The sequence below is a fragment of the Phyllobates terribilis genome, unplaced genomic scaffold (assembly GCF_046119375.1).
Source record: "Phyllobates terribilis strain yellow unplaced genomic scaffold, ASM4611937v1 Scaffold_3__8_contigs__length_932513732, whole genome shotgun sequence".
Classification (NCBI taxonomy): Eukaryota; Metazoa; Chordata; class Amphibia; order Anura; family Dendrobatidae; genus Phyllobates; species Phyllobates terribilis.
The window spans coordinates 537,247,694-537,273,615 of NW_027362763.1; the positions used below are offsets into that span (position 1 = coordinate 537,247,694).

The following is a 25,922-nucleotide window of genomic DNA, read 5'->3' on the forward strand; positions in this document are numbered from 1 at the left end:
CACCCAACCTCCCCTCACAAAAAAGTGTAATTTGCCTACAGATTTTATTAATTTTAAAATAGTAACAATAGAAATTGCTTTTTGTCCTTAAAAATAACAAGTTCTCGTACGGCATTGTGAAGATAAAAAGCTTCTGTTTCATGAGATGCAGCATTCATTATTTGATAAAGTAAAAGTCTGTGCCCTGACAGCCAAAACTAGGTCAATTTTGATGGGGATAAAGAGGTTTGCTACTTTTTTTTTATTTTTTATTGATGGCCTATTCCTAAGATAGGCCATCAATACCTGAGTTGTAAGGGTGCGAAACCTTGCACCCCCGCCGATCAGCTGTTACTGGCCGTTCTCGGATGCTGCCAGTACACAGCAGCTCCATTATTTCTATGGTTTCCGTAGTCAGATCCATCCCCTATTCAAGTTCCGCCGGTAATAGCTGATCAGCGGTAGTACCGGGTGTCACAACCCACCAATCAGATATTGAATGCTTAGTTTAATGAAAGGCTAGAAATAAAAATGTAGTGGCAAACTCCTTTAATGTTACATGTCTGCTACCACTTGTAGTGATAGAGAATTTCACTTTCCTGTTTCAGAAGTTAGCCTGTCTGTGTAGAAAGTATGACCAGTCCTCGGAGGCACAGCCCACACAGTGTAAAACGATGGCAGCTGGAAAGTCTTGGCCTCCACGGTGGAGAAACGGAGAAGGCAATCAGAGACCGCATAAACCCAGATCACAGCAGTCAGACAAGATTTAGTGCTTGGACACCAAAGGCAAGCAAGTCCGCCAACAAGCAGGTACTTGGAGTATTTATCTCAACTGGAACCATGGATGAACCAACTCAGTAAGGAATGAAATCAGTGAGACAGTTATTAGATATTACTTAGGACAGATAGAAGTTGGGTGACCATCTGTGTGACCACCAGGTCAGCAAACCATGTTACCTTCTATCTCTCTTATTATTTTTTCCCTTTTATTAAGTTTAAAAAAAAAAATCAATGCACATAATAAAACTGCGTGTTTAGAATGCGTTGTGTTTTATTTAAAAAGACATCCAGTTAAATTGCAGATGTCTTTGTGTGGGTTCAGGTTAGGTCACTAAGGCTGACCATACATATTGATTCATGCCAGCATTTCAGATTTGAATGGCTGCTCCTAGACAATTGATTCTATTAGAGAGTAAAGTTGGCCATACTCCATAGATAAGTGACTGCCGAACGATGGTTCTACTCACAGGTATCTATCCTGACTCCCCCATTCAAACAATTGGCCAATCATTAGTTTGTTCTCTATGAGAAAGCAGCTGCCAAGCTCCTCTGACAGCAGCTTATCTTCCCATTGAACAAAAGGATCAGCTGTTAAATTTCAATAGTCCTGATCACTCTTTCCTGACAGATGATAAGAATCAGGAGGCCCCCATAAACATTAGATGGTCGGCCAACTTTTATCAATATTAGTGCATCAGCACACATATGTATAGCACAAGCAATCAGACGATCGCATCTTCAAGTCTACTATTAGATACATTTAAAAAAAAATGTTTTTAAAAATATGACAAAAATAGAAAAAACACAAGTTCAAATCACCCTCCTTGCCCCATTAAAAAATAATGAAGCTGGCGTTCATAGGAGATCATAATTTTAGTTATATATAGCAGTGCTGATGCACCGAACAAGTGATCAGATGATCACATCTTCAAGTCCCCTAAGGGGACTATTCAATTTAAATACAGTAAAAAGAAAACATTTTTGAAAATTTGAAAAAAATAAAACACAAAAGTTCAAATCACCCCCCTATTGCACCATTAAAAATAAAACAAAAAAGTAACATACAGTGGCTTGCGAAAGTATTCACCTCCTTGGCATTTTCCATGTTTTGCTACCTCACAACCTGCATCAGTTCATGTAAAGAACATGCCTACAACTGTGAACATTTAGTTTTTTTTTATTGTGAAGCAAACAACAAATAGGACAAAATAGCTGAAAACTTCAGTGTGCATAACTATTCACCCCCCCTAAAGTGAGTCTTTTGCAGAGCCTCCTTTTGCGGCAATTACAGCTGTAAGTCTCTTGGATAAGTCTCTATGAGCTTTCCACATCTTGCCACTGGGATTTTTGCCCATTCCTCAAGGCAAAACTGCTCCAGTTCCTTCAAGTTAAATGGTCTGGGCTTTGACTAGGCCACTCTAAAACATTTACATGTTTCCCCTTAAATAACTCGAGTGTTGCTTTAGCAGTATGCTTTGGGCCATTGTCTTGTTGGAAGGTGAACCTCTGTCCCAGTCGGAAATCACTGACAGACTGAAACAGGTTTTGCTCAAGAATATCCCTGTACTTCGCACCATCCGTCTTCCCCTCGACTTGGACTATTTTCCTCATAGCATGATGCTGCCACCACCATGTTTTACTGTGGGGATGGTGTTCTTGAGGTGATGAGCTGTGTTGGTTCGGCGCCAGACATAGCGTTTACCTTGGTGGCCAAAAAGTAAAATTTTGGTCTCATTTGACCACAGTATCTTCCTCCATACATTTGGGGAATCTCCCACATGTCTTTTGTCAAATTCAAAATGAGCCTTACAATTTTTGTATATAAGTAAAGGCTTTTTCTGCCCAATCTTCCATAAAGGCCACCTCTATGGATTGTACGGCTTACTGTGGTTGTATGGACAGATACTCCAGTCTCTGCTTGGGAGCTCTGCAGCTCCTTCAGGATTACCTTTGGTCTCTGTGCTGCCCCTCTCATTGCCCTCCGTGCCCGGGCTGAGAGTTTTGGTGGGTGGTCCTCTCTTGACAGGTTTGTTGTGGTACCATGTTCTTTCCAATTGATGATAATAGATTTGATGACTCTCCGGGGGATCATCAGAGATTGGGATATTTTTTTATAACCCAACTTTGTTCCTGACTAATTTATTTCTATATGTTTCTCACTTCATTTCAACAACGTAGACTATTTAGTGTTAATGCATCACACACAAATTAGATTACAAAAATATTTAAACCCAGGTTTAATGTAACAAAACAGGTGAAAAGCCAAGGGGGTGAATACTTTCGCAAGCCACCTTATTTGGTATCGCTGCATTTGTAAAAATCTGATCTATCCAACCATAAAATAAATTAATCCGATTGGCAAATGGCGCAATGAAAAAGAAATTGAAATGCCAAAATTATGGGGTTTTAGCCACCGCAACATTGCAATAAGAGGCGATCAAAACATATCTACCCAAAAATGCTATCAGTAAAAATATCAGCTCAGGGCGCAAAAAAATAAGCCATCACACAGCACTATATCGTAAAAATTGAAGGCATTACAGGTCTCTGAAAATGGTGGAACAACACAAGGATGCTTTTTTTTTTTTTTTTACGAGTTTCCGAATATTTTTTTCAACACTTAAATAAAAAAAATGATACATCTTTGGTATTTGCGTAATCGTACTTACCTGGAGAATCATATTACCAGATCAGTTTTATCGTATACTGAACATGATAAATAATAAAAATAAGAATTATGAAATTGCACTTTTTTTGCAATTTTAATGCACTTGGAATTTTTTCCCCCACTTTCCAGTGCATCACATGATAAAATCATTCAAAAGTACAACTCGTTCCTCACAAAACAAGTTATATTGATGGAAAAATTAAAAAGTTATGACTTTTGAATGAAGGGGAGGAAAAACCGAAAACGGAAAAAAATGGAAAATTGCCCGGGGGTGAAGGAGTTACCTTATTTTAACCTCTTCAGGCTTTGAAAACCGTGAAGCATCTAAAAGAAGTGACCTGACTATTCTACTTCATGGAAGCCGCCACTATCTTATATATAAGGGATTAAATGAAAAGACGCCGTAAGAACGACTAAGAAGATACTTCAGGAACAACGCAGGTGTTTTCTTGAAGTGTATTCTGCTTCAAAAACTATGCTGCCTTCTAAAAGACGCTGTGTGCACATACCCTATGGCAGCGTTCATACTTGGCAACCACACTTAATGGTTGACTGTTATTTTAATTTTATTTCAGAAATCTATAGTACTCATAAAAATAAGCAACTTTATAATCTACCTTATCTGAGAAATCTGCTTCTTTCTCCTCCTGGACTGATCATTCTCTTTCAATTCATGGGTAAAATCTGTATTCAGTGACTATAGACTTTACCATTACTGAGACTGGAGATGAGAGTTGTTGCTCTTAAAATTCTATGGAGGGGGTCAGGAAGAGGGAGGAACTACACTGTGTGCAGAATTATTAGGCAAGTTGTATTTTAGAGGATTATTTTTATTATTGATCAACAACTATGTTCTCAATCAACCCAAAAGACTCATAAATATTCAAGCTAAATATTTTTGGAAGTTGGAGTGCTTTTTTTTTTAGATTTGGCTATCTTAGGAGGATATCTGTTTGTGCAGGTAACTATTACTGTGCCGAATTATTAGGCAACTTAATAAAAACCAAATATAATCCCATCTCACTTGTTTATTTTCACCAGGTAAACCAATATCAGTGCACAAAATTTAGAAATCAACATTTCTGACGTTCAAAAACAAAAACCCCAAAAATTAGTGATCAATATAGCCACCTTTCTTTATGATGACACTCAACAGCCTTCCATCCATAGATTCTGTCAGTTGCTTGAGCTGTTTTCGATCAACATTGCGTGCAGCAGCCACCACAGCCTCCCAGATACTGTTCCGAGAGGTGTACTGTTTTCCCTCCCTGTAGATCTCACATTATATGATGGACCACAGGTTCTCTATGGGGTTCAGATCAGGTGAACAACGGGGCCATGTCATTATTTTTTCTTCTTTTAGACCTTTACTGGCCAGCCACGCTGTGGAGTAGTTGGATGCATGTGATGGAGCAATGTCCTGCATGAAAATCATGTTTTTCTTGAACGATACCGACTTCCTCCTGTACCACTGCTTGAAGAAGTTGTCTTCCAGAAACTGGCAGTAGGTCTGGGAGTTGAGCTTCACTCCATCCTCAACCGAAAAAGGTCCCACAAGTTCATCCTTGATGATACCAGCCCATACCAGTACCCCACCTCCACCTTACTGGCGTCTGAGTCGGAGTGGAGCTCTCTGCCCTTTATTGATCCAGCCTCTGGCCCATCCATCTGGCCCATCAAGAGTCAATCTCATTTCATCAGTCCATAAAACCTTTGAAAAATCAGTCTTAAGATATTTCTTGACCCATTCTTGACGTTTTTTCTTATGTTTCTTGTTCAAAGGTGGTCGTTTTTCAGCCTTCCTTACATTGGCCATGTCCCTGAGTATCGCACACCTTGTGGTTTTTGATACTCCAGTAACGTTGCAGCTCTGAAATATGGCAAAACTGGTGGCGAATTGCATCTTGGCAGCTTCACGCTTGATTTTCCTCAATTCATGGGCAGTTATTTTGCGCCTTTTTTGGCCAACACGCGTCTTGCGACCCTGTTGGCTATTTGCCAAAAAACACTTGATTGTTCGGTGATCACGCTTCAAAAGTTTGGAATTTTCAAGACTGCTGCATCCCTCTGCAAGACATCTCACAATTTTGGACTTTTCAGAGCCTGTCAAATCTCTCTTCTGACCCATTTTGCCAAAGGAAAGAAAGTTGCCTAATAATTAAGCACACCTTATATAGGGTGTTGATGTCATTAGTCAACCCCCCTCCTCATTACACAGATGCACATCACCAGATTTACTTAATTGGTAGTTGGCTCTCAAGCCTATGCAGCTTGGAGTAGGACTACATGTATAAAAAGTATCAAAGTGATCAAAATACTCATTTGCCTAATAATTCGGCACACAGTGTAAAGGCAGATACAGATATCCTGCTGCGAATTCCATAGAAGTTTATGCTGCATATTTTTCACCCATAGGAAGTAATGGGTGGTCAAAAATACGCAGCAAATATGCGCGTTTTTTACGCAGTTGTTTTCCTGCCAGAGAACAGTCAGCAGCAGATTTGCAGCAGAAAAAAACACAACATGTGTGAACATAGCCTATTGGCCTTCCTTTAGGATAAGTCATCAATGTCTGATCGGTGGGTGTGCGGCACCTGGCACCCCCACCAATCAGCTATTCTCAGTGTCACTGGCGGCTGGAACTGTTAAGTTACGGAACTGCACAGCGCAGCTCCATCCACGGACTAGTGGCCGCAGCCGGGTACTACACATCCACTCCCTATTGATTTCAATAAGGGTCGGATGTGTAGTACCTGGCCACTATACAGTAGATGGAACTGTGTTGCTCTGTAACTGAGCAGTTCCGCTGATTGGCAGGGGTGCCAGGTGTCACACACCCACCGATCAGACAATGAAGACCTATTCTAAAGATAGGTCTTCAGTGTTAAAGTAGTTGCCAATTTCTTTAAGTGATTGTGCAAGAAAACAGTGATTAAAGCTGCAGCACGACCACTGCTTGTAAACGCAGCCTAATATGTGGGGCCATGCAGATATTGCTACTGCTGTCAAAGAAATCTTAAGGATCGGATGTGTAGTACCCAGCTGCGGCCACTTTACAGTCGATGGAAGTGTGTTGCTCTGTAACTGAGCAGTTCCGCTGATTGGCGGGGGTGCCAGCTGTCGCACACCCACCGATCAGACGATGAAGACCTAGTCTAAAGATTGGCCACTACTTTAACACTGATGACCTATCTCTTTAAGTGATTGTGCCAGAAAACAGTGGTTAAGGCTGCAGCATGACTACTGCTTGTAAACGCAGCCTAATATGGGGGGCCTTGGAGATATTACTACTGCTGTCAAAAAAATCTTGTTTAGACCAGTGGCTCTTACCTGCCTGACCCTACTGTGTGCACTGTTTCCATGTGAAAGAGTATGTTGCCGGGAGAGTGTCAGCCAAGCAATAGCTCATATGATATATATTTAAAGTCTCTACTCTGACTTCAGATCATGATTATAACACCATAAACTTTCATCTTATTATTATAAATTTTAATAGCTGGAAAAAAGTTGCACATTGCTTTTAATCTTTTTGCGGATTTTTGTTTGCAGCTATTCGAAGAACGAATTAATCTCATAAGGCACTGGTATGATCTATGGACAGATAAACAGCGTAAACAATTTCTACATGCCATTTTCACAAGGAGCAGCCGGTCACAGCTGAAGTAAGTAAAGAGGATGGCTCAATAATAATGGGGTACATTTAGGGTAAATTCATATGTGGCAAGTTTGTTGCAAAGATGTTTCTGATTGTTGCGTTCATCTGAATAGGACTCGACAAAATCCATGTACGTTCTGGAGAAACCATTCATTTCACAAGCATGGAATTGATTTCAAGTTGTGAACATTTTTGCATCGCCTGCTGGGAGTTTCTTAAAGCATCTTTTTTGGCATCTTATACGTTACTTTGCTGCCTGTTATTTTTCTCTTTTTTTCTTGCTTGTATGTATAAAATAGTGAGCAAAAGCAAGCAAAAAGTGCCTGAAGAATGATCAGGTCACTTATTTTAACCGCTTTGCATCTTTTGAAGTCTGAAGCGATTCAAAGACTGAACATATAGGAGGGGGCTGGAGACAGCAGAGCTAGGGGGAAGCCACCCATGACCGGGGTTGGCCTGGAGGTTTCATTCCCCTCCCAGGTCTGGTAGTTTGAATGGAGCAGGTTGGGGATTGGGTAATGGGAAGCAGGGGGGCGGGTAGTGAAGAAGGGGGGGTATATATAAGGAAAAGTGCGGGAAAACTGCCATTCCCTTAGGAACAACGGAGAGAGTTACCTGCAATGGCGTCCATTCAATCCCTGGTGGGCCAGCTTCAAGTTGCAGCATGATCACGGAGAGAGGGATCGCTGGAGGCCCAGCTATCTGCCTTGCTGGGAACAGCCGCGGACGCAGAAGCGCAGCCTGTATCTGTAAGAAGGAGCAGGAGGAGGAGGCCACAGCCCCTGGAGAGACTGTCACCCGAGGTACCCACGCGGAACAGGCGCAGGCTTCAGAGCCCCTCCGGGGACCCTGCGGGGGGAGAGCAAGATAGGGTGGTTCCTGCCCGACGCTCTCGCCCCGGCAGGAATCCATCCAGCCGGTCTGTTGCCGCCGTTCAGCGCGGAGTGCGGTCTACACGAGAGGCGAGGGACGCACCAGATACACAGACGACGGAACAAGCATCGCGAGACACGGGAGTTCGGGACGTAGTTGGGGGGCGCGTGCGCGGCGCATCTGCGGCGCGTAACGCATCTGCGACGCGCGGTGCATCAGCGTCGCGCGACGTGCCTGCGGCACGTAGCGCACCTGCGACGCGCATTGCGCCTGCCGGCAGCGGCAGGGCCCAGCAGGACTGGAGAAGAACTGGAACCATCGAGGGAACAGTGCGGAGGACGGCAGGCACCCACTGGCGATGCTCCTGTCGGGGTGCCTGCTGGGACAAACACGAGGAAGACGGGGAGGCAAGCACCCACGGGCAGGCAGCAGTCATGGGACCCACTGCCGCGTGGCTCAAGTGGACGACGTGGAAGGGAAGGAGCGGCGGGTAGCATCGAGCTGCCTGGCAGCGCCGGTTCGGGAAGCACGGACCAGGCCCATGGGTCTGGGTCCGGGAGTCGGAGGAGGATCGGAGCGACATCCAGGATTCCAAGGCGGGATGGTGGAATACGGTCGCCGAGACGACAACGGCCAGCTGTATCCGTTCAGGTCCCCCCTGGTGACAAGGAGTCCAGGGGCGCGGGCCTGGAGGAGCGAATGGACACCAATGGATCCGACTACAGTAGCGACCGTGATGGAAGGAGCGAGCATCTGGATTCAGGATTTCCGGCTGGCGGGGACACAGCACCTGCGCAGCGGCGTGAGTATGATCTTACAGCGTGTTTGGGGCCCGCGGGGGCAGTTTTGCGTGATGAAGGTAGTGATCAGGAGGTAGCATCGAGGGGGAGGGGTTTAGCTGGTCCGGATGGGGCAGGGGTACCCGGAATTAGAAATATATTATATAGCATGTCACAGGTTTTGATGAGAATGGAGAGCGCGGCAGCGGGCGGGTCAAGAGGATCCCCCGTGGATGCCTGGTTACCAGGGCAAGGGTTGTCGCCGCAACCTACTGGGGTAGAGGTAGGATCAGCGGCGGGCGCCGAGGGAGTAGCGACTGGGGTTTCAGTCTCGGTACAGACGGAAAAGGATAAGGGTGATACCGTGAAGCTTGATGACAGGGCGAAAGGGGAGGTGTATGTGTGCTTCGAGGGGCCGCTGGGGGCACACTTAAAGAAAGAAGTGAAGGAGAAAATTTGGCGTGATGAATACATGGAAATTTTCTCCCTTCTTCCCCTGGAGAAGTTTCATTTAGACAAGGGGAAGAAGGATGATAGCAAGAAGGAGGAGGAGGAGAAGCAGAGGTGGCGCTTGATTCCTCAGACTTTTGCGAATTGGCTTCAAGCTTTTGCTATATTGGCCGGGGTCATTGGGGAGAAGTTTCCTGAGAATTGCTCGGGTTTATTCTGCTATTTAGATGCGATTGGGGAAGCGCATCATACTTACGGGGGACAAACATGGCTTAGGTATGATGAGCAATTCAGACAGAGGAAGGCGGTACGGCCGGAAACCAGGTGGGACCAGAAAGACATAGGGCTTTGGTTAAAAGTAATGGCTCCCGCTAGATACGGGCAGTCCTTTCACGGGAGCGGGGGGAGCGGGAGTTACTCATCAGGAACGGGCGGAGGCAGCCAGGGAGCACAGGGAGGAAAAGATAAGTCAGGAACGTGCTGGCAGTTTAATGACGGCCAGTGTAAATTTGGGAATGGCTGTAAGTTCAAGCACGTTTGCTCCCATTGTAACGGGAGCTCCCACGGGGCGGCAAAATGTTTAAAAAAAGGAAAGGGACGAACGTCGGTGGGTTCTGGTCAAGGGGGCGACTCCGGTGAATCTTCCAAGGATGGCCCCCTTTCTAAATAGATACCCTGATCAAGCGAAGGCCGGAATTATTAGGGATGGGTTTTTAGAAGGTTTCAGGATCCCGCCTCCTGAGCATACAGTCCCCTTTTCGGTTAAGAATCTTAGGTCTGCTTTATTGCATCCAGAGGTTGTTAGTGTTAAGTTGGCAAAAGAAGTTGAGTTGGGTCGCATGGCAGGGCCTTTTGATAGTTTACCAGTGGAAGGCGTGATCATTTCTCCGTTGGGGGTTGTGCCTAAGAAGGAGCCGAACAAATTTCGTCTGATTCAGCATCTGTCGTACCCAAAAGGTTGTTCAGTCAACGATGGTATAGCCCCAGAATTATGTTCTGTGGAATATGCTTCATTTGATGCGGCTGTGGCTTGGGTTCGCAGGTACAGGCATGGGTCACTGCTGGCAAAAACGGATGTTGAGTCAGCTTTTCGCCTCCTTCCGGTTCACCCGGACAGCATTTCAATGTTGGGTTGTTTTTGGAACAATGGTTACTACTTGGATAGGTGCTTGCCCATGGGCTGCTCTATTTCTTGTTCATTATTTGAAACGTTCAGTACTTTTCTCGAATGGGCTGTCAGGGATGTTGCAGGTGTCCAGTCTGTTATCCACTACCTGGACGATTTTTTGTTCATAGACCCACCTGATTCGTTGGTTTGTAATAATTTGTTAGCAGCCATGGTGTGGGTTGCGTAACGTTTTGGGGTTCCTCTGGCAAAAGAAAAGACCGAAGGTCCTTGTACGGTATTGACTTTTTTAGGCATTTTGATTGATTCGGAACTTATGGAGTGTCGACTGTCCGAAGAAAAGTTGCTGTTACTTAGACAGGAGGTTGTGAGAATGGTAAAATTGCGTAAGACGACTTTGAAGGAGCTTCAATCACTGCTGGGGAGACTGAACTTTGCCTGTAGGATCATGCCTATGGGTAGAATATTTTGTCGTAGGTTGTCAAGGGCAACGGCGGGAGTGCAGGCATCGCATCACTTTATTCGTTTGAATAGAGAGCATAGAGAGGACTTGTTGGTGTGGAAGCAATTTTTGGACACGTACAATGGCAGGTCGTTGATTCAGCAGGATTTCCTGAACAGCTTTGATTGCGAGATTTATACCGACGCGGCTGACGGAGCAGGATATGGAGTTTTCTGTAAGGGAAAGTGGAGCGTAGGCAAATGGCCCAATTCCTGGAAAGAGAGGGGTTTCACAAAAAATCTGGTTCTTTTGGAACTGTTCCCAATTGTAGTCACGGTCTGAATTTGGGGCGAGTCTTTTTCTAATCGGCGAGTCAGGTTCCATTGCGACAATATGGGCGTGGTGGAAGTGATTAATAGCCTATCGGCCTCGTCTCCTCCAGTCATCAAGTTGGTCAGGGAATTGGTGCTCCGCTGCTTGGAGCTTAATGCATGGATTTCGGCGGTACATGTGCCAGGTGTCAAAAACTCTATAGCGGATGCTTTGTCTCGTTTCCAGTGGGAGCGTTTCCGTTCATTGGCACCAGAGGCAGAAGTCGCAGGAGTGGAATGCCCTTTGCGGGTGTGGCAGCTGGTCTTGGACGAGCCGGAAGATTGATCCAAGAGTCGGTGGCGAGTTCAACCTGGGCTGCTTATGAGGCATCATGGAACATATGGCAAAGTTGGGTGTCACAGTGGGGGGCACTAGAGAGTGACAGGGATAGGACGTTGGCGATATTGTTTTTTGTTGGTAAAGCAGCGGATTCAGGGTGGTCAACATCCAGAGTGAGTAAATTTATAGCCGGGCTTGCTTTTGGTTTTAAGTTACAGGGTTTGACTGACTTTACAAAATCCTTCTTGGTCAAGCAGGCTCTCAGGGGTTTTCAAAGAGGAAACAAGAGTTTGGATAAGCGTAGGCCAGTCACGTTTAGCATATTGGAAAGGTTGGGTCTGGTTTTGGAAACCATTTGTTGTTCCAATTTCGAGGCGGCATTGTTTAAGTTGGCATTTGCTCTAGCTTTTTTTGGGGCTATGAGAGTGGGTGAGTTGGTAGCCCCTAGTAGGAATAGAGAGGGAGGTCTATTAGCCGAAGACGTGAGCTGCTGGGCATGGGGGATCGATTTTTGGATCAGACGGTCTAAAACGGATCAGTTTGGGAAAGGGAAGCGTGTCGTGTTAGGTAGAGTGGAAGGGGCTCTGATGTGCCCTAGAAGGTGCCTAGAGGCCTACTGGCAATTGTGGTCAAATAGAACGGGCCCACTATTACGGCATCGCGACGGGTCATTTCTTTCCCGTTTTCAGTTTACAGCGGTCTTAAAAAAGGGGGTGCAGGAGTTGGGTCTCAGTCCCGAGATTTACGGTTCGCATTCCTTTAGGATCGGTGCAGCGTCGGAGGCTAATAGACGCGGTTTAGGGGCTGAGACGATAAAACGGATCAGAAGATGGAGTTCGGACCGTTATTTGTCATATGTTCGCAGTTAATTGCCGCAAAAACTTTGCTAGATGTGGAATAGTTGCTAACCTGCTTGCTTATTATTCTTTTAGATGATGTTCCCTCGTTAGTCTGGATCATTGGACACTCATATGTGCATTGGGGGGCGCTGCGCGCCGACGTAAGGAGGGATGGTAGGCAATTAAGTTTTCCAAGGGCACAAGCGGTCATAAGGTGGCTCGGTTTTAGGGGCATGGTATGGGGGCGTTTTTTGTCGGAATTTCATAAAGCGGCGAGGTTAGATCGAACACCGGATATTTTAGTGGTGCATTTGGGAGGAAATTATTTGGGGGCACTTCCAGTGAGGGAGTTGATTAGGGATATTCGTTTTGATCTATTGAGATTGTGGACCTCTTTTCCGGGGATTTTGACGGTCTGGTCGGATATATTGCCCAGGAAAAAATGGCGGGCGGTTCGATCGGAAAAAGGCATAAACAGGGCACGAATAAAATTGAATAGGGCAGTGTCTGGCTTCGTGGTAAGGAATGGGGGCATAAGTATTAGGCATTTGGAGTTGGAAGCAGGGGTTGGAAATTTGTGGAGGAAGGACGGGGTGCATCTCAATGATATAGGTATGGATATTTGGGCCCTTTCAATTCAGGAAGGAATTGAAAGGGCGCTGGTGGCTTTGGGGCACTCACGAGCCTAAGGTTTCAGGGCAGTTCATGGTGGCGGGGGGGGGTTCTTGGAGTTGGTTTAAATTGAGTGGGGGTGATCTGGCAGTCGGTTATGGGCTCTGGACGGGGTTTTACCTCGGGAGCAATTTGTTGGTTGGGCTTCCACGGAATGTGGAAGTTTTGGTGCCCTCGAGCTGGTGCTGAACGGCTGAGGGTAAAATGGCGGTTTTATTTTTGAGTTATTTAAAGCCAGATCTATTAGCTCCAAGAACCTGCTTGGCGTTAGATTAATTTGGCTGTGGAAACTATAGTTCGGTCATTTCTCCAAAGTGTCCCTGGAGCTTTTTTAAACAGTACAACATCAGGCCATGTGTTGCTCGTGCTACAGTGAGTAGCCTGCTTGGCTCATACATGCTGCCATGGCCTGCAGTGTCTCTAGACTTGTCTCCCATCAAGCATATCTGGGATATCATTGGCCAGCAATTACAAAGGGAGCTGCCATCAACGGATCTTGATGATTTCCATGCACAAGCGCATTCAGCATGGCAGAACATTCCTCAGATACCATTAATAACCTCATTGATAACATGCCAAGGAATGTACCGTAGTTTTTGGCTATTATAAGATACGCTTTTTTCCTCCAAAATTTTGGAGGAAAGTGGGGGGGTGCGTCTTATAGTCCAGATGTACGGTCTTGCTGTGGATGGTGAGAGGTGTGGGTGGAGCGGAGGAGCGGGGCACAGGAGGCAGGAGCTGTCTGCTGCAGCTGACACCTTGCCCATTGCTAAAGAAAATGAATATTCACTGCTTCCCACGCCCGTGGGCATGTGGAGTAGTGAATATTCATTCTCCTTAATAGCATGCACAGTGTCATCCTCAGCTGCCGGCTTCCTGCAGCTGCTCTGCGATCATTTGTGCCCGCTATTAAAGAGCATGAATATTCACTGCTCCCCACTCCGATGGGTGTGGGGAGCAGTGAATATTCTTTCTCTTTAATAGCAGGCACACATCATTGCTGAGCCACTGCAGGAGCGGCGGCTGCGGCTGACGCTGTGCGCGCTATTAAGGAGAATGAATGTTCATAGTACGGGTGTGGGGAGCAGTGAATGTTCCGGCAGCTGACTGCATTGCGTGAGGGTGCATGGCAGTGATGTCATGCGCTGCTCACACGGTGAGATCAGCTGCTGGCAGCAGAACAGGATGTAGCGCTGGAGAAGAGGGAAGGAAGGTGAGTGGAATGCTTTATTTTTTATGTGTGCTGTGTGATGGGGCGTGCCATGCATACCAGGATGGGGGTGCCATACATACCAGGATGGGGGTGCAATGCATACCAGGATGAGAGTGCCATACATACCAGGATGGGCATGGGTGTGCTATGCATACCAGGATGGGGGTGCTGTGCATACCAGGATGGGGGTGGGAGTGCCGTGCATACCAGGATGAGGATGGGTGTGCCATGCATACCAGGATGGGGGCCATGCATACCAGGATGCGGATAAGGGGGCCATGTATACCAGGATGGGGATGACGGAGCCATATACACCAGGATGGGGGCATATAGATACCAGGATGGGGGATATTAGTACAGAATTGGGGGACATTACCCTTATAACAGTGTCAGCAACAGACCCCCTCCACCATAACAGTGGATCGTGACCACATTTTTTGCTTCAATTTTTTTTTATTTTCCTCCTCTAAAACCTAGGTGCGTCTTATGGTCCGGTGCGTCTTATAGTCCGAAAAAAAAGTAAGTGCTGGGATTCCTGCACCTGGCGCTCCTACTCTTTAGCTGAATAAATTGAAACGTTTTGAAAAATTTGTTTCCATTTTTTCATTATTTGCACATCATTAACATGTCTATCCATCTTCTAAATTCCATAAATACGACTTTTCTTTCTTGATGTTGCAATTTCAATGTTGACGAGTATAGAAAGAAATAAAATAACTTTATTGGACTGAAAGTATTTATTTTGCTGGTTTACAAGTTTTTAATTTGTACTTTATCTGATTTCCTGTGTATAAAGAAAATATATACCAGGCACATTTATGAAACTATAACATAGAATGCAGCCATTTTAGCCATTTTGCACACAATGATGTCACTACTTCAGTATTTCCCATTGATTGTGAGTACTGTATATAAGCTATAGAATAATCCTTGTCTCATAGATTTATTCAGGACTGGTTTTCTGAAGAGGTTCCAGTTACCAAGGTAGATTTTACCACAGTCGTACCCAGGATTCTCTCCCTGTACATCCTATCTTTCCTCAATCCTCATGACCTGTGTTCTGCAGCACAAGCCTGTTGGCACTGGAAGTTTCTCTCTGAACAGGTATGGTGTGAGATAAATCATTTTTATTTACTAAGCACTGTCTGGATTACAATATGCAGTTAGCTCCCTGTAGTGACAGTTGCAGGACACCAGCATGTTACCATTAAAGGAATTGTCTAATGAAAACAAGTTATTCACAGGATAGGTGATAACTTGTTGATCGTGGGGATCCGACCACTTGTACCCATACCAATCGGCAGAATAAGGCACTTTTATCTAAGTTAGAATGGAGCAGCAGTGCTCATGTTCGACTTCTGATCCATACATACCCTATGGGGCTGCAAACATTGTTCTTGGCTTTTTACCGGCAGCCCCATAGAGAAAGAATGGACTGGTGAATAACAATTCCCTGATTTACTGATCAGTGTAGGTCCCAGCGTTGGGATTTTATCTGGCATCCTCTTTAGCATTTACATTAATCTAATAGTTTTATGTTCTGTATCAAAAAAACAAAGTTCCAAGTTGCTATAAAGATATATGGTGGGGAAATAAGTATTTGATACACTGCCGATTTTGCAGGTTTTCTCCCCTACAAAGAATGGAGAGGTCTGTAATTTTTATCGTAGGTACACTACACCTGTGAGAGACGAATCTAAAAATAAAAAAACGAAAATAACATTGTATGATTTTTACATAATTCATTTGCATTTTATTGTATGAAATAAATATTTGATACAAAAGAAAAGCTTAATATTTGGTACAGAAACCTTTGTTTGCAATTACAGAGGTCAGATATTTCCTGTAGTTTTTGACCAAGTTTGCAGACACTGCAGCAGGGATTCTGGCCCACTCCTCCATACAAATCTTCTCCAGATCTTTCAGATTACGAGGCTGTCGCTGGGCAACATAGAATTTCAGCTCCCTCCAAAGATTTTCTATTTTCTATTGGGTTCGGGTCTGGAGACAGGCTAGGCCACTCCAGGACCTTGAAATGTTTCTTATGAAGCCACTCTTTAGTTGCCCTGGCTGTGTGTTTCGGGTCAATGTCATGCTGGAAGACCCAACCACGACCCATCTTCAATTCTCTTACTGACGGATAGGAGGTTGTTGGCTGAAATCTCGCAATACATGACCCCATCCATCCTCCCTTCAATACAGTGCACTCATCCTGTCCCCTTTTCAGAAAAGCATCCCCAAAGTATGATGTTTCCCTCACCATGCTACACTGTTGGGTTGGTGTTCTTGGGGTTGTACTCATCCTTTTTCCTCCTTCAAACACGGCGAGTGGCGTTGATACCAAAAAATTCTATTTTGGTCTCATCTGACCACATGACCTTCTCCCATGCCTTCTCTGGATCATCCAGATGGTCATTGGCATACTTCAAACGGGCCTGGACATTTGCTGGAATGATCAGGAGGACCTTTCATAGCCTGCAGGATTTTAATCCATGGCGGCGTAGTGTTACTAACGGTAATGTTTGAGACTGTGGTCCCAGCTCTTTTCAGGTCATTGACCAGGTCCTCCCATGTAGTTCTGGGCTGATTCCTGACCTTTCTCAGAAGCATCCTTACCCCGTGAGGCAAGATATTGCATGGAGCCACAGACCAAGGAAGATTGACAGTCATCTTGTGTGTCTTCCATTTTTTAATAATTACATCAACAGTTGTTGCCTTCTCACCAGGCTGCTTGCATGTTGTCTTGTAGCCCATCCCAGCCTTGTGCAGGTCTACAATTTTGTACCTGGTGTCCTTAGACAGCTTTTTAGACTTGGCCATGGTGGAGAGGCTGGAGTGTGATTGATTGTGTGGACAGGTGTCTTTTATACAGGTAACGAGTTCACACAGATACAATTAATACAGGTAATGAGTGCAGAGTAGGAGGGCTTCTTAAAGAAAAACTAACAGGTCTGTGAGAGTCAGAATTTTGCTGGTTGGTAGGTGATCAAATAATTATTTCATGCACTAAAATGCAATCTAATTATGTAAAAATCATACAATGTGATTTTCTGGTTTTTACTTTTAGATTCTGTCTCTCACAGGTGAAGTGTACCTATGATAAAAATTACAGACTTCTCCATTCTTTGTAGGTGGGAAAACTTATTTTGCATCAAATACTTATTTTCCTCAATGTATTAGGAAATTAGTACCGAATTTTAGAGCTAAAACAGGATGATAATAGGTGGAGATTTATTTTAAGGTATAAGACGCCATCCAGTATGCGGAAGCCACTCTCTATTACAACTATTCGCTAGCTAGGTAGTATAACTGAATTGTATCTTCTTCATTTTCCCAGGATTGCCTATGGATGCCAAAATGCACTAAGTTTGGTTGGTTTTTGCCATATACTCCAGCAGACAATGAGTATGGTGCATGGAAGAGACATTATATTTCATGTGCATGTAGTCTGGATTATCTCACGCCAAGGAAAGCTGCTGAAACATACGGCACATTAAATGAGACAAAGGAGAATAGAGAGGAAAATGAAGAGAAACTACAGGAGAAATGGCTACGCAGGATCCTTCGAGAAAGGCTTGCACTGGAAAAACGTGAGTTACCTGATTCTATAGATACAGTGCCTTGAAAAAGTTTTTATACCCTGTGAACTTTTCCACATTTTTTCCTATTACACTCACAAACTTAAATATATTTTATTTGGATTTTAAGTAATATACCAATACAAAGTAGCAAGAATTGTGAAGTGTGAAGGAAATGATACATGGTTTTCTAATTATTTTAAAAATATACAGTAAATCTGAGAATTGTATGTGCATTTGTATTCAGCCGCCTGAGTCGATACTTTGTAGGACCACCTTTTGCTGCAATTACTGCTGCAATTATTTTGGGGTATGTCCCTACCAGCTTTGTACATCTAGAGGCTGAATTTTTTGCCCATTCTTATTTGCAAACAACCTCTATGATTTGAAGGAGGTCTCGCCTTTAACTGGACCATTCAAATATGTGAATATGCTTTGATCTAAACCATCCCATTGTAGCTTTGGCAGTATGTTTAGGGTCGTTGCCCTGCTGGAAGGTGAACATATGCCTCAATCTCAAGTCTTTTGTAGCTTTACATCTTATTACACAGTCCTCTTTACAACAAAAGTCCAGAGAAACCAAAGCTCTGAATGAAGATAAGCTTTAGACATTTTGGAGATTGTATCAGACCTAACATTTGTAAATGATATATTGTATCCTCAGTGTTATGAAATATCTTGTTTTTTTAGGAGAGCTTTTTAAAACAAGACCACCTTGGATGAGTGGAGCATGGAAATCAGCAATAAAATCCAGCTTATCACTAAGTCCGTCACTAAGTATGACTGACCGGGCGGCTTTACAGGCTGAGCTCTGGCTCATCAAGGTGAGAAAAAACATTTCTGTTGCGATGTATGTAAATGAGCTCTTATGCCTTATGTAAATCAAATGTAATTAATACATGATACATTATACAACTTTCTAAATATGTGGTGCTTCAAGTGTTCCTTAATTAGAACTCTGCTTGCTGTCAGGTAATGGAAGCATTATAAAATTCTGCTGCCAGTAGGTGTAGAATAGGAGCTTTCTGCGTACTGTATTTGTGCCCATACCCTATTCAATGACAATTACTTTAAGCTCTATGAAAATATTTTAAGAAATTAATCAGCACAGAATTGTTGTACTTCTTCAGATTAAAAAAAATAGAAGCTGGACATTCATTTTAAAAATTCAGTTTTTTACATATATGGTAAATAGATTAAAAATAATCTATCATTTCATATTTAAGGATCAAGATAAAAACTCAGAAAATGCTCTTACAAATCAGATTAAAGAAGAAGAAAACCACACTCCCAGTTTTACATTAGCTCAAGAAAAGAAGCTTGTAAAGAAGTCCATAAACTCACTGCCTAAAAGGTATATATATATTCTTGGTAGAGAATTGGAGCAGATTAAATGGTCCCTGAGCCTTTAGAAAATGTCATCTCATTGACTGGATGATGTGCTAAATAGACAATCGCAAATCACTTTTATTGAAAAAAATTATATTGTCTTCCTCAAAAATAAACTACTCCAAAATACCAAAACTATGGCCGTGATTCATCAAGGTGTTTATGCCAGAATTTTGGCATAAAACATCTTCCTTCAAATGTCGCAAAATTTTGGCACAGCGTTAAGTTCTGCAAAAATATTGTAAAATGAAGAAATCCCGGCACTCACATGTATTCGATCAGTTCATTTATAATAAATGAACTGATCGAATACATGTGAGTGCCGGGATTTCTTCGTTTTACTTGTAATCTCTCCATGTGCACCACTATTACTAACGAGGACTACGGAGTGCCGACTATTTCTTTGTATGTGCAAAAATATTGTGACTTTTTTAATTTTCGGACAGTTTGGGTGGAACGGTAAGAGTTGTTGTCCAGCGTAAAAAAGAGTTTAATATTTGGAAGCAATACACCGCGTGCAGAATTATTAGGCAAATGCGTATTTTGATCACTTTGATACTTTTTATACATGTTGTCCCACTCCAAGCAGCATAGGCTTGAGAGCCAACTATCAATTAAGTAAATCTGGTGATGTGCATCTCTGTAATGAGGAGGGGTGTTGACTAATGACATCTATACCCTATATAAGGTGTGCTTAATTATTAGGCAACTTCCTTTCCTTTGGCAAAATGGGTCAGAAGAGAGATTTGACGGACTCTGAAAAGTCCAAAATTGTGAGATGTCTTGCAGAGGGATGCAGCAGTCTTGAAATTTCCAAACTTTTGAAGCGTGATCACCGAACAATCAAGCGTTTCATGGCAAATAGCCAACAGGGTCGCAAGAAGCGTGTTGGCCAAAAAAGGCGCAAAATAACTGCCCATGAATTGAGGAAAATCAAGCATGAAGCTGCCAAAATGCCATTCGCCACCAGTTTTGCCATATTTCAGAGCTGCAACGTTACTGGAGGATCAAAAAGCACAAGGTGTGCGATACTCAGGGACATGGCCAAGGTAAGGAAGGCTGAAAAACGACCACCTTTGAACAAGAAACATAAGATAAAACGTCAAGAATGGGTCAAGAAATATCTTAAGACTGATTTTTCAAAGATTTTATGGACTGATGAAATGAGAGTGACTCTTGATGGGCCAGATGGATGGGCCAGAGGCTGGATCAGTAAAGGGCAGAGAGCTCCACTCCGACTCAGACGCCAGCAAGGTGGAGGTGGGGTATTGGTATGGGCTGGTATCATCAAAGATGAACTTGTGGGACCTTTTCGGGTTGAGGATGGAGTGACGCTCAACTCCCAGACCTACTGCCAGTTTCTGGAAGACAACTTCTTCAAGCAGTGGTACAGTAAGAAGTCGATATCGTTCAAGAAAAACATGATTTTCATGCAGGACAATGCTCCATCACATGCATCCAACTACTCCACAGCGTGGCTGGCCAGCAAAGGTCTAAAAGAAGAAAAAATAATGACATGGCCCCCTTGTTCACCTGATCTGAACCCCATAGAGAACCTGTGGTCCATCATAAAATGTGAGATCTACAGGGAGGGAAAACAGTACACCTCTCGGAACAGTGTCTGGGAGGCTGTGGCGGCTGCTGCACGCAATGTTGATCGAAAACAGATCAAGCAACTGACAGAATCTATGGATGGAAGGCTGCTGAGTGTCATCATAAAGAAAGGTGGCTATATTCATCACTAATTTTTTGGGTTTTTGTTTTTGCATGTCAGAAATGTTTGTTTCTAAATTTTGTGCACTGATATTAGTTTACCTGGTGAAAAGAAACAAGTGAGATGGGATTATAGTTGGTTTTTATTAAGTTGCCTAATAATTCTGCACAGTAATAGTTACCTGCACAAACAGATATCCTCCTAAGATAGCCAAATCTAAAAAAGACCCACTCCAACTTCCAAAAATATTAAGCTTGGACTTGTATGAGTCTTTTGGGTTGATTGAGAACATAGTTGTTGATCAATAATAAAAATAATCCTCTAAAATACAACTTGCCTAATAATTCTGCACACAGTGTAATGACAGTGAGATGTGGGATAATGATGAGAAGGAGGGAAAAACAGAAAAGAACAAAAAAAACGAGAAAAAAGATTGTCATTTATGGTTGTCCTGAGTTAGGCCCGCCACACAAATTAGATGACTGGTGGCCAAATGATTGTTCGGGCGGCAGCCTTCTTGGCCATCTCTCCTATGCGCAGCATTGCTCATTTGCTCAAGTTCTCCTGTGTTCTCTGAGAGAAAGCCACACCAGATCTAATAACCCGCAGATAATAAAATCTGGAGTCTGAAATCGGACATGCCAGATCAATGTTTCCCCCGATTGTCCGAGGCGCCCCTACACTTTAGACTGGTGTGTATAGAGGGGCTTAATCGGGTGATTGCAGACGCTGTGTCCTGCTGATGTATGTGTCCAAACCTGCCCACAGTGATGCCCGGTGGGCTGCAGACTGTGAAACCACTGTCACTAGGCTTGACAGTGGGCAAAGTTTAAGACCAAGCATCTGCCATCATCTTTTGCAATACTAAGAGATTTTTTTATATAAACAATATGACACATGCAATACATTGATTTACAGAGGTACTCCCATCTCTAAGAGAATCCCAATATGTGGTAGATGTAGTAATAATATTAGCAAATACATCCAATTAGAGATGTAATACAGTTCTTCTGATTCGCTATGTTGCTTACCTCATGTGCAGGCATTGCAGGTAGGTATCCATGGTTACGACCACTAACAGCTAACTTACTGTTACAATATGAGTGGTCATAACCATAAATACCTAAGCTACCTCAATACCCGGCACGTGGGGTAAGCGACATAGCAAATCAGAAGAACTATACTATGTTGATAATTTGGGATATTTGCTAATATTATTATTACAACTACTACATTTTGGGATAGGATCCTGGAGATGGAAATACCCCTTTTAATATAGCATTTACTGAGGCAAACATTTCTCTTTCTCATTTTTTGTCCTTTTTATCTTAAGTGTCATCACAATTGATATATATGAATAAGAAAGGGTTTAGTCAGATTTGTAAAATTACTTTTTATAGTCCTGAAAGCTTTAAATTGGATGAAAGCCAATGAAAAGCAGTTCTGATTATGGCAGTTGGCAGTGGCGCACCCAAAGCTCGAGTGCCCCCCACTATAACAGGTCTTTAATAATATTTGTTTTCTCATATGAACCAAAAGATCATTTTGGCAGCCAATGCTGCAAATGCCAGCCCTGACCTGCTATACTAAAGAGATATACAGAACTCCTGGTAAGGAGATGAGGTGCCCAAGTGGGGTTCCAACCCGTAATTAAAGCAAATTACGGGTTGGACGCACGTTGCGGGGTCTATACCGTTGTACATCGCAGTTTACAAGCATACAGCATATGGCAATCAGTTCTGATGAAGGTCCAATTTCGGGACCGAAACGTTAAAAACTGTAAGGATTGCCAATAAATATTGTTTCATTCACTGCAACCATAAATTGTATGTGGACTTCTTAGTTGTCCTTTTTTCAGGCAGAATGTAGCTGGATTTGACAACTACCCAGCCACATCCATCCGGCAGTACCACAGTCTCCGTTATCAGTATGCAGCACCATGCCCCTCTAATCTACTTCACCTGGTGCTGATATCATCCCATATACCAGCATATGAGGTACTTCTACTTAACATATAGCTTAGCTCATTTTACACTCTAGAAAGCTCATCTCCATTTGTTCCTGCAGGTCCTTCTAGACAGTGTGAAGCCCAGTGTGATACCTATAGTCTATGACTACTGTGGGGCGACACCTGAAAGTCTGCTCTTCTGTGTGGAAAAAGCATTGGATGGACGCACAGTACAGAGCATTGGGGTTATTGCAGATGGAGATTCTCAAGAAATACACTTGTTACAGAGTAAGAACCGGTGATTAAAATGTCAATAGTGGTGAAAGCCAGACTCATGAGATGGTCAGGGCATTTTGTAGGACTAGTTGGGGAATCGTGCAGAAGAGATGTGACTGATTTGGACTTTAAAAGTACTAGCATAAAAAAGAAAGGAACTCATCTAAAATGCTGCATTTTTGCATTTTAATCAACATTTGAGCCATTATTTACAATAATTGCCTATAGAATAGCCAGTGAAGCCTCTTAGCGGTATGTTCAAATGACTCTTTTTCAGGCGGGTTTGGAATTGGTTCGATCTGATACCTGCCTGAAAAAACTATAACAAGACGCTTAAAACAATGAACAAATTCATGTCTATGTAAAAACCACTTGCTGTTCACATGTTCAGTCTTTTCTGCGTCAGTTAACCGATTCAGGTATTCAAAGATGCCAAGCGGTTGAAAGAAGTGAGCAGACCGTTCTTTAAGTAGCTTCTGTTCTATGCTTTCCTCACCTACCTGTTGAAGCACCAGTTGGTGAGAAATGGCTGTCATCCTGTAACCATTCCATTCAACCCTGAAAACCCTATGTTTTAATTTTCTAATAAAGAAGAAACATTTTAAGGATAGTAGTGAGAGTTTTCCTCTATTTTTTCATGCAATGCTGTTCATGCCCCATCAGAGCTTTTGTCCAACCCCCTGCAAAACGGCATTCGGGCATATGTGCCAATGGGGTCATAGTCTCTAATGGTGTCAACAGAGTCAACGTGTGCTGTAATGCGCATAGTTATCAGGCGTATACGCCTACTGGAAGTGTATGCTACGATGTAGTAGACTACGTCTTGGTGTCTGCCTCCAATAGGCGTATACGCCCGAAAATGATGCACAACAGGGTACACATAGTAGACTGCATCTGGGTGTCCGCCTCCAGTAGGTGTATATGCCTGAAAATGATGCACGACAAAGCACATGTTGACTCTGTCAGCCCTATTTAAGTCTATGGCCCTGCTGGTGCATACGCCCAAATACCATTTTGTGGGGGGTTTGGACGCAAGCACTGACAGAACCACTGAATGTTAGCAAGAATGCAAAGCAAAAGGAGCCTAACTCTTCATGTTTATGGGGAAATAAAAATGAATCCCAGACAACCCCTTGAAGTATCAGGTTACAGATCCTATTAAATCCTGTAGAGAGGGGAGAAGCACAGTAAAACGCAGGCAGAGAAGATGGTGCAAATGTGTTTTCTCACTACACTACTGGATTCAGAGTTAGGCTGGGTGCCCACGTAGCGTTTTTCAAGCGTTTATGCTGCGGAATTTCCGCAGCGGAAACGCTTGTGAAACGCTAGGTAATCCGCACCCCATGGTCCCCAAGGGGATTCCGCATGTTCATGCACATGCTGCGGATTTTTCCGCAGCGTTTATGCTGCGTACAAAAATCGGCAGCATGTCATTTAATTTTGCGGAAGCGCAGCGGAACTCCCGCCATTGACTTGCATTGAAACACATAGAAACCGCGACTGTACATTTGTACAAGCGGCTTCTATGCGTCTCTATGTGCGGATGGTACCCAGTTCTGGAGGAGAGGAGACTCTCATCCAGACCTGGGTACCATTGTACCTTGTAAAAAAAAAATAAAATAACATAAAGTTTATACTCACCTTTCCGAAGGCTTTTCTCTGAATGCCGGCATCGCTTGAGGACCTGCGGTGACGTCACAGTCATGTGACCGCAGGCCCTTCACCGCTCTGTCTCGCGATATGCCGGCAGCCGGGAACCAGCCAGGAAGCAGCGCTGCAGCCACGCCGGGGCCTCGGGGGTGAGTATAGCTTTATTTGTTTTAATTTTTACGGTTCACACTGTATAAATCCATGCTGTTTGCATGGATTTATACAGTGTGACCTAGTTGTCAAGCACTTTCCAAGTGATGCTATCGCCTGGAAAGTGCTTGTCAATCTGCATGCGGAAACGCATGTGAATCCGCATGTGGATCCGCATGTATTCTGCAGGAAAAACGCATGCACAATCTGCATGCGTTTTTTTCTGCCAGGGAGATGCAGAAATGCTGCAGAAATTTTCTGCTTCATTTCTGCATCGTGGGCACATAGCCTTACACTGCTCAGTGCTGCTGTATAATGTTCTCCACGGTGCTGCCGATGGACATGTATTACACAGGGAAATAGGAAACATTGTACAGCTGGTTTCCACCCACTAGCCAAAGGAAAACTGGAAATTAGAGAGCCTGCAGAGGGTTAAAAAAATGCAGGATACAAGACACAATAATGTTTTTCCTTTTGTATACATATAACTGCTTATTCAGCAACATTTTCTTGGAAATACAAGTACAGTTTAAATATATGAATCAAACTTCTTACCAGGTTAGAATGGCAGAGATAATAATAATAATTTTTATTTATATAGCTCCAACATATTCTGCAGCACTTTACAATTAAGCTGTGACATACACAGACAATAAATGCAATTCAAGGTAAGATAGTGATCAGTTACATTAGGAGTGAGGGCCCTGCTTGCAGGCTTAGAATCTACAAGGAAACAGGGGGGGACACAATAGGTGAAAAGTGCCTGTTATTTCAGGTCCAGGAATTATAATAAATAAGGGTTTTCATATAAAGCTGCATGATCCGGTCATCAGCAAGTATGTTTAAGAGCAATTATCAAGTGCAGTTATCGTGTGCATGGAGGGTGTGGAGACATGAATAGAAGGGAGCAGATTCTGAATAATATTTAGAAGAAGGGAACAGGGGAAAGTTAGGTTACTGAGTTGAGGTGGTAGGCTTGTTTAAAGAGATGGGTTTTTAACCCCTTAAGCCCCGCGGGTGGTTTGCACGTTAATGACCGGGCCAATTTTTACAATTCTGACCACTGTCACTTTATGAGGTAATTACTCTC

The 25,922-nt window shown here is 43.5% G+C and overlaps 1 protein-coding gene across 1 annotated transcript in view; it reads left to right on the forward strand.

Annotated features, from left to right (window-relative positions):
• Positions 1-25,922, forward strand: part of ECT2L (epithelial cell transforming 2 like) — a 121,883-nt gene that overhangs the window by 8,675 nt on the left and 87,286 nt on the right. Inside the window, exons 2-9 of the mRNA XM_073671336.1 lie at positions 588-789; positions 6,977-7,089; positions 15,069-15,231; positions 17,465-17,717; positions 18,396-18,529; positions 18,932-19,059; positions 22,667-22,805; positions 22,876-23,044. Of these exons, the coding sequence (XP_073527437.1) occupies positions 613-789; positions 6,977-7,089; positions 15,069-15,231; positions 17,465-17,717; positions 18,396-18,529; positions 18,932-19,059; positions 22,667-22,805; positions 22,876-23,044 (1,276 nt within the window). The 5' untranslated portion in view covers positions 588-612. The remainder of the gene's footprint in view (positions 1-587; positions 790-6,976; positions 7,090-15,068; positions 15,232-17,464; positions 17,718-18,395; positions 18,530-18,931; positions 19,060-22,666; positions 22,806-22,875; positions 23,045-25,922) is intronic.